This window comes from Gymnoscopelus microlampas, assembly GCF_963454915.1.
Source record: "Gymnoscopelus microlampas genome assembly, chromosome: 10".
NCBI classification, from domain to species: Eukaryota; Metazoa; Chordata; class Actinopteri; order Myctophiformes; family Myctophidae; genus Gymnoscopelus; species Gymnoscopelus microlampas.
The window spans coordinates 33748979-33759012 of NC_139947.1; the positions used below are offsets into that span (position 1 = coordinate 33748979).

The window sequence follows — 10034 nt, forward strand, 5'->3', positions numbered from 1 at the left end:
CTTCAAATCAGGTATACTGTAGCCTTAGAATGGCTTTTATTCAACATATTCATTCTAATTCTAATTAAAAATGAAGAAATAAAAGATGATAGATAAACATATAAAATCTGGATAATATTCATCAAATATTAATAGGTGTTAAAATGTCATTTGAAGGATGTTTTCTCATAGAAACACTGTAAATGTAGATTTTGGGTGCACATGCACCTAGACTGCACTAGCCCGTCCCATATCTGGCCTAGAGGGGCAGGTTTAACATCTCCGGAGAGAGAATGCGCGTGATCCCATTGGTTCACCGATCTGTCCGTCAGCCCCTGCCCCGTCAACACAACATTTGGAGCGACGCCCACTGCACTCTGGTTGGTTGGGGAAATTAAACACTTCTTATACCCGGAACACCGATTCGCTGGTCCAAGCTTTTACTTTTTAGCTAAACTAAAAAATAAAAGATTGGAGATCGAGGCTAACATGCACCTAACAAACTGTCCAGTGCAACTAAAACATTTCATTGATCGCACCAGTGCACCGTATTCTTGTAAGTTTGGGACCCAAGAGAGACCAAAGTCTTTTGGGTCACAAGCTGAAATAATTGGGGGACGGAACCCCTGTTCAGAGGGTCATTGCATTAGTTCATGCAGGAAACAGGAGTCGAATGTTTGTTTCCAATCAAACACACTTTTAAACACTCCAATCACAGCTCATTCGCACAACAAGGTGGTCCTTTTAAATATGGCTCCAACCTACTCTGGATCGCTGCTTCTGGCAAGCTTGCCCAAGTTCAGTGTCTTGCATGGCTCAAATGTTAAACTGAGTTAAAGTTAAACTCAAATTCAATGTTGCATGGCTCTAAAGACAAACCTGAATTCAGGGTTTGCAAGGCTCAAGTTAAACTGATTCAATGTTTTGCTTTGGAATCACTCTTGTATACTCAAAGCGTTCCGTGATTTAGCTTTGCATGCTGCTTAGCTCAAATAAGGGAACAAAGCCATCAACACCAAGTATAACTGTATTAAATGATTTTGCAATAAATGCTTAAATCTATTTATGACATGAGTGTTCCTGACTGAAATGCATCCAGTGGTCTCATGTGACACTTAATATGTTCAATAAAGTGCCATTGACTGTAGCCTACTCTTGTACATTTTAATACTATTGTTTAACCGGTTTTGAGATTCTCACCTTTTCAGTTGAGCCGATAATGAAGTTGTTTTGTATTTTGATAAAAGTATCACATTTTACTTGTTTAATTACATGAAAACAACCTTCCTTTGTTAAGTAGAAAGCGCAATCCTAGTGAGAGTAAAATGTTGTGCTTAGGTACATCTGTATATACGCTATGTACAGTAAGTCAAAACAGCAAGTTCTGGTGTTTCAGTTTTTGCTATGGGTTCCACTTGTTAGCAGTTGAGGTAGAGGAACCCAGTGTGATAACGCGTAACAGGATTATTTTTGAATGAATGCTTTTGAATGATATTGAATGCGCATAGTGAAAATATTGTATCTATATGGCATGATTTAATTGAAATAATAGTAAATATTTTAGACTACAAATTAGGGATGTCCGATATTATCGGCCTCCCGATATTATCGGCCGATATTAGCATAAAAATTGATATCGGGAAAATATCGGTATCGGTTTTAAAAAAAAAAAAAAAGATTTTTTCTTTTCTTTTCTTTTTTTGCTTTATAAATATGTTACAGGAGTTCTTACTGTATATGGTGCGTGTGATATGAAATTTGAGCTTACCCTAATCACAATAATCCCCGCATATATCGGTATCGGTTGATATTGGTATCGGTAATTAAGAGTTGGACAATATCGGTATATCGGTTATCGGTAAAAAAGCCAATATCGGACAACCCTACTACAAATACATTGCCTGGTTTTCCGCCAGGCACTTCCTTTTAACCAAACTACAGTAAGGTAGTAGCTGACTAGCAGACCACCAATCATGTACACTAGGCTAGAAAGCATTGCAAGCCATGTTTGATGGCTACTATCAAGTGCGGAAAGAGCTACGGGGAGGATGGAGTGACACCAGAGGTGCTGAAGTATGTGCCCAACTGCCCATAGACGAGGTGGTGTTGGATTTCATCAACCAAACACACACGTCTGGCGAGCTGCCGAAGCTGTGACACACAATGATCATCGTTCCGGTACCAAAGTCAGGCGACCTGATCAAGAAAAAAAATATATCGGGGCATCAGCCTGAGCTCAAAAGTCACCAAGCCAGCGAACAGGATGATCCTCAACCATCTTAGACCCATCTTAGACCCTCTACTGAGAAACTCACAGAACGGTTTCCGCCGGGAGCGAGCAACAGGCACTGAGGAGGATACTGGAAGGAGTAAGGGAGCGGAACCTGTCAGCTGTGATCATCTTCATTGACTTCCAAAAGGCCAAGAAACTCATGAACATTCTCCGGGCCTACGGAGTTCCTGAGAAGATGGTTCAGATGATAGAGACAAGTTACAGCCAGACTCGAGCCAAGGTTCAAATTCACAACAGTGACACCAAAGACTTTGGGATCCTAGCGGGCGTCCTAAAGGGTGACACTCTGGCCCCCTTCCTGTTCCATTATAGCGATGGACCATGCCCTGAGACTCGCAATCAATGGCAGAGAGGAGGCACTGGGGTTCACTCTGGTCCCGAGGAAGTCAAGGCGAGTACAACACATGTTCATAGCTACAATGGAGTCATTACTGGTGTATGGGGCTGAGACATGGACCCTCACAGCACAACAGGAAAGGGCCCTGGATAGAGTCTACACAAGAATGCTAGGAATGGCACTAGGTGTCACATGGACGGACCACATCATAAATGTGGTCCTCTACGGGGACCTACCACGGGTCACAGTTAAAGTCCGCGAGAGAAGGGCAGGGCAGTGCGTCAGGCATCCGGAACTGGTGGCAAGCAAACTGACCATATGGGAGCTAACCCAGGGCAAAGCCAGGAAAGGCAAGAAGGGCACCACCACCTACGTAGATGCACTGCGGCGTGACAGCTTAGCTAACAACACTGTAGAGCTCAAGACCCTGATGTTAGATAGGAAAGTGTGGAGGGCAGCGATTCAGGAGTCCCGAGTTGGTGTTAGCTAGCCCGCACGCTCGCATCACAGGCTTACACAATCATGTAAATAAGGTTTACTGTGGTTTACTGTGTGGCGGTTACAACTGCAGGAATGAAATAGAAATGGTGCAACACAGAGTCCAGTATGCTCGGAGTCAGAAGTACTACCGGAAGTGTATAACAGTTGTTTGGTTAATCAAGACCTATACATTAGCCATGTGAGGGTAATTCTGTCTTCTTGATCTCGAGAGGCCTCATGTTTGACCAGTGCAAAGAGGAACAAGAAGTAATTGATATACAAAACATACATTTTGAATATCATGACATTCAAGGTCGGAGCTGCAGCGCTCGCCGACGCTCTGCTCCGTTGTATCAATAAACAATGTAGATGCTAACACTATTAGCACCAAGAGGTAGTGGTAGTTCAGACTGCTGTTGTTGTGTGTGTTGTACGTGTCGATCTGCGCTTTGGAAATGATAAGCGCCCTCAGTCCTTTAAGTTTGAAGGCAGCGTCCTCCTGCCCTTCTCTGGCTGTGTGTGTGCGTGAGCCAGGACCGCACCTCCCTCCAGAGCATGGGAACTCTCTGCCCGCACCTCTAGAGCAGGGGAACTTGGGAAGCGAGAGTGAACAATGATCACAAAAGTCACACCCCCACATTTAGCAAAAAAGGCCTTTTTTGGGGGGCAAAGCCAAGCCCATTTTTGGCAGCTAAATAAATAGCAAACACCCACATTTGAAGGGCACGCCCTTTTTTTTGGAGAGAGAGAGAGAGAGAGAGAGAGAGAGAGAGAGAGAGAATTGATCAGGGATCAGGCTTGATCAGATCATGACAGACACTACAGACATGTAGTAGTAATGGCTGATATGCAGTAGCTCCTGTAGTGATCGTTTTGTACCCATATACTGTATGATCTGGGTCAAATGTGCATTTTCACTCTCATATTTGCCCAAGTGCACTGCAGAGAGCACAGTACAGCACAGCACGCACGCGCACACACAGAACGAACATCATATTTAATGTCAATGACAATGTTGCAGACAAACAAGTAAAACCTTGCCCACTGCAGTTGAACAACTCAGTAGATGTATCAGGGCCTTTAATGTGCTAATGTGAGCTTAGCAGTGTGAGGCGAGCTATGCCTGGCGTACCAGCATCAGATCTGAGCTGTGTGGGTAATTGGTCATATTTTGTGAATACAGATATATTACTTTTGTGGGGGAATGCATAAATGCAGACCAACCCTATTCCAGATAAGATGGCTGGCCCCTTTGGGGCCAAACCGTAGAAAATTGCCTTTCAAAAACGACTGTTGTCCTGGGGATATTAGGCCTATTACCTATAATAGGCCTAATATATCATGTAACACTGAAATACAAATAAGCCCCCACATAAGCAGCCTGTGCTTGTGCGTGTCAAATCTCTGTACACATCAATTGCACCGCTAATGAAGATTAACATTACTGGCCTCAAACTAGAAGCCTACACTATATCTTATTTTGCATCCACACAAAGCATCATTCTCTTTGCTTCAACAAGAATAGAAGCATTTTTCTTCAAGTCACATCTATCAGAAGACAGTTTCTTATAATGCAATGAAGATTATAGCAAGATAAAGAATACACATGGAGCTTAATGGAAGACATTTCTGTAGGGGCAGAGTGAGCCTAAGTCATTAGACATATCCAACAGTGGTATTGATGCATCAGGCCGGGTTTGGCGTTATAAGGGAGTCAATTCTGTCTCAATAAACAGACTCTCTCATTGGCTCATATCTATAGCACAGTGTGAGCACGTCATAGGAAGACAATAATCCAACACAAGTGGAGGATTTGCAAATACAGATTGAGACTCTAGTGTACAAGAGTCTAGAACGTCAGAGAGGCTGAGGGTCACCATCTGAATTCCTGAATAGATATCAGTGAAGCAGGCTGCCTTCCTGAAAAGACAACACATGAAATAGGACTTGATGGAACAAATATCATGTGTGACCAGTGACAACTCCACAGCCACTCCAAAAGACAGAATTGTCTGTCTACTGCTAAAAGAGTATTTTGATAAACCACGTAGGAGTGCAAAAATGAAGGAAAAACTGATATCAGCAGCAGTGCCTTTATCGTTAAAATAATCAAGACAAACAGGAAACAGTTGCCACACTGCTGCCTGAGCCAATATTTTCCACTACCCTTGGAGAAGCAAGCCCAGATATCATGCTGTTCAGTGCAACAGAGAGCACATGGGGCACAAAAACACCACCTCTCATTCACAGGGTCTGTTAACAATCTAAGCTAACACAAACACACGCCCACTCCCATCGGCTCTCTGGCCTATTAAAAACCATAACTGTACATTTGACAAAGAGAAAAGAAATAGAATCCTCATTTGCCTAATTGGGAATCTAATGAGAAGAGTGAACGCTGCATGAGCATGTCAAACTGATATGGAAAAATAGATGTAATTTCCATAAACATGTGGGTTGAGTTTACATTAACATGGGGACTGCCTGTTAGGAAGATCTACAGTAGACCCACAGCACTGAGAACAGTACAGCCAATGGAATTTCAAATATGAATTGCTACTGTACTCAACAGATAAGAAAAGCTACACATTCTCCAACTTTGACACATTTGTTTTCCAATCCAGAAATATGACAATATTGTTGATACTTGGTTAATATTTAAGATCTACTAATGCTTGGAAAATTGATTGCACTGTTAACGTTCCTCGAGTTAAACAATAATATTATGTTCAGTAAGGAATTCAACCAGGATGAATTCTTTCCCTCGCCAGTGGATCACAAATGGGAGAAATGCATCAAAGACATGCATGACAGAGCACAATGTGATGAGATCTCTCTTCTAATCTTGCCTAATTCCTTCATTCATGGTATTTTTGTCTGAACCTCAACTTTGGCTTTCTGCCAGTTGTCAGAAAACCAACTTAAGGAATTTCATCACAGTACCTTCCAAAAACTAAGGGAAGGTCATGAAGTACAACCTCAAACCGAGCATCATTTACCAAACATGTTGAATGGAGGTTCTATTGAATTGCCATTTGTGGTGAAATGGGAGTTGATTTTCATTGGAAGCGCACTCGGGCTTTCCCGCAGTACTGTGGTTTTGTATTAGGTGCAGCAGCCAAACTCCCCTTGTTTTTTCCTCATAACTCTCTTGTTCCAGAATAGACAAGAGGAAGGCACTGCCTGGAAAAATCGGTTTCACTTCAGCTCTGTGGTCGGACTTCGAGAATGAATGTTTCCATACTTTGAGGATCATTTGGAGGGTGATAACTGTGGTATTCTAACGGTACAATGCAGGCTAAAAATCCCAAAGATCATTTGCTTGGCGAACGGATTCGGTTCTTACTGTACCCTTCATATAGTTCTGTTGGAGACCATCACGCCTCTGTCACTTAAACATGAAAACTGCTAACAGGTTTTCACACTAATCATTACACTAACTCACCTGTTTTAAACTAAACTGTTTTCCAATAGAATGCTTGCATCACTATAACAATGCGGCATAGTTTTGTTTATCTCTTGCTTACAGTACACCAAGCAAAACTTAAAAAAAAAAATCTCCTTTCACTTTTAAAGGCATGAAGGAGATTGATTCTTGCATGCTTATGTCCAAAAATATTCAGCAATATGGCTGCATGTTCAGATTAATAAAAAAAAGAATATATTTGTATATATATATATATATATATATATATATATATATATATATATATATATATATATATATTGCACTTATTTGTAGATATCTTTCTGCCACTGAATAAAAATAAAAAGGCCTGAATTGTGAGGGTTTCTTTTCTCTCCAACTTCATATCTCAAGCAATCTAAGTTCTAATTGTGCAATTGCGACTTGCATTGCAAGTCGCAATGCAATTCTGCATATGTAGATTTCAAAATGTTGTGGGGAATTTGGAAATGAAGTCATGTTAATTCCCCAGTTGGACTAGTTACATCTTGACACGGCCAGGTCACTACACAACCCAAACCTCTACCAAAGTGTCTTATTGCTTTAACGTTGATCCTGCCACCTGCTGGCGCAGGTACTGTTGAGACAATCACAATGGCTACTCATTTATTTTCATTTAAGGTTATAATTCTTATTTTAAATGTGATTTTTATCGCCAGTGAGCTGATGCAGCGTCTGCTCCAGTCCATACTGGTAACATTTTAACTAATTTTGCCCAGCACCACTTTGAGCTTCAAGCCAACACACAAACAGCATTTCTGTAACGCAAAGGAAAAGTGGACGCTGAAATGTGGATGCTTTGTACTACTAGATGAGGTCATGATGGGCAAATCAAAAAGTAGCCATCTTCTATATGCACCTGCCATCTACAATATTACTTCCATTTGATGTGATGAAACCTGCCTGAAACTCCAATCCCTTATCTAAAGACATGGCCCAAGTACAAAAATCAGTTTCATTTTAATGCACAGTTCCTCCAAGTTCCTGATTCATTAAAGGGGTTGCAGTGGACATGCTTACTATGAATGTAGTTTGAAGTTGTAAAGGATTGTTTTGATAAAAAAAAAGTGGGGTAAATTTGGCCTGTATTGTGTTTACTTTAATTTATGTTAGTCCATCACTTAAAATGATAGATGGATTCAGGAGTTGTAACTAAGCATTGGGTTCATTTCTGTATCTTCTAATCTATACCATATGGGTCACTCATTTGACAAAACCAGCCAGAATGGGCAGCGAGTGTATGTGCATGTGCATGTGTGCGTGTGCGTGTGCGTGCGTGTGTGTGTGTGTGTACATAGTTAACAACAGTTATAATATAGGCTACTGACACATACTGTAACATTTAATGTCATTACATTGTAGTTCAAATAGGGAAGATGTTGCAAATTGTTCCCAACTTATCCCTTTAAAGTTTTGTTTTTTCATTTATACCTTATTAGTCCTGCAGGGGAAATTCAGTTTGCAGGGGCAATTAGGGGTTAAAGGGATATTTCAACATGTTTGGGGTCATTTTATCGTCTATACTCGGGCTTTTGTGAGCAGTGAGCACCCCAGACAGTTTAAGTTGCTTGATTCCATAGTGGGCTTGTCTATGCTAGTTATTCAGATAAAATGTACAGTATCCTATTCCTAGTCTGAAGATAAACGCTCATAAAACTTCACCCTGTAATAGCTTCGACCAAATGATACCCAATGGTGTAAAGTAACTAAGAACATGTACTACTAAGTACTGTAGCCTACTTAATTACAATTTTGAGGTATGTTTTTTTTTTTTACTTTATTGGAGTATTTTCAATTTTCAGTACTTCTACTCCACTACATCTCAGAGGCAAATATTGTACTTTTACTCCACTACAATTATTTGACTTAGTTACTAGTTACGTTATAGATTTTGATTATTATGACAAAACATACATTAACCACTTAAGCTCTGTATACATTCCGCCATTTGAAAATAGCCGATCTACAAGCTTGTAGATCTACTATTTTCAAAAGATTTGTATACATTTTATACATTTGAAAACTTGCGAAATGGTACATTCTGCATAATGAGTACGTTCTACTTTTGGTACTTTAAGTACTACCAAAATTAAGTGATACCAATACTTTTGTACTTTAACAAGTAACATTTTTACACAGCTTTTACTTGTAACAGAGTATTTTTATATCGTGGTATTACTTAAGTAAAATATCGGAGTACTTCTTCCACCACTGACCAAAGTATACCCTCTTGGGTGCCTCGATCACTGCCGGTTCCTACTTACCAAGTAAAAGCAGTTTCACTTCTTTGGATCGTTTGTCTCGATCTTCTCGCAGATGTTTATCAATGTATTTACTCCTCTCCACAGCAGCTTTGTCCTCGGCGCTTATCGTGCAGCCCATGATTTTCACCAACTTCTAACTAACGTTATACTGGCCTCGCTCTCTCTCTTCTGTGCAGAACTGCTCATCAAGTTGGCCAAATAAACGGGGTTTTACTGGTGCGTGAAGTTCTCTCTTTCAGCCCAGGGACGAAGCAGAAGAAGGGAAAGGCGTTGGCACTTTATAATACGCGTGTCTCAACAACTAACCGTTAAAAAGCCCTACATGGGCGCTGATTGTAACGATCCAGCTGCAAATCGAGTTGGGAAAAAAATTTTCGTTTGTGGTCAGAAAAAAAATGTTTTCCCAGAAATGGTGATTTTTCTGAATTGTTATATCCAACTTATCCGTAGTTGTTGTAGACTCGTACACAGCCAAGCGATAAAAAAAAAAACGGAAGGGAGGATATCGTAATCGACGCGAAGGAAAAGGGCAAAAATCAATGATTCAGCAATGATTGCAGTAATTGTCCAGCGTTATTAATATAAATGTTCTCGCAGAATGTCCAGGTTTTCCTCACAGCCTGCCAGGGTACTGTTGCGCAGTCGCGCGCTGTACAGCTGATGATCCAGATGTATTATGACAAGAAGAAAACGGCAGAGCCATTGACGAAGGATTGATGTTTCCTAGGCCCCATGGGAAATGTAGTCTCTTCAGTGGTGGAAAAAGTAAAGTATCAATACTGTAACGTAGAAATACTCTGTGTTACAAGAAAAAGTCCGGTAATCTAAATTTACTTGAGTAAAAAGTACAAACGTATATTGGTATCAAAAGTACTTAAAGTACCAAAAGTAGAAAGTACTCTGATCATTATGCAGAATGTTCCATTTCACAAGTTTTCAAATGTATTAAAATCTTTTGAAAAGCAGATCTACAAGTTCACAAGTGTGGCATGGCGACGCATTGTGAGCTTGTAGACCGTCTATTTTCAAATGGCCGTACAAAAAGTACAACAAATTGGAAATACTCCAGTAAAGTAAGTACCTCAAAATTGCACATAAGTACAGTACCTGAGTAAATGTACTAGTTACTTTACACCACTGAGTCTCTTCCACCAAGATGAAACGTGAATTCTCGAATAACGGGATACTTTTACCACCGAGTAAATTAAACCGATT

General features: G+C 40.5%; 1 protein-coding gene across 1 annotated transcript in view; it reads right to left on the bottom strand.

The window, feature by feature from the left end:
* The window catches only part of gnai3 (guanine nucleotide binding protein (G protein), alpha inhibiting activity polypeptide 3), a 19319-nt gene extending 9830 nt beyond the window's left edge, over positions 1-9489 (bottom strand). The window contains exon 1 of the mRNA XM_084069053.1: positions 8820-9489. Coding sequence (XP_083925179.1) covers positions 8820-8937 — 118 coding nt within the window. The 5' untranslated portion in view covers positions 8938-9489. The remainder of the gene's footprint in view (positions 1-8819) is intronic.
* Between the last annotated feature and the right edge of the window lie 545 nt (positions 9490-10034).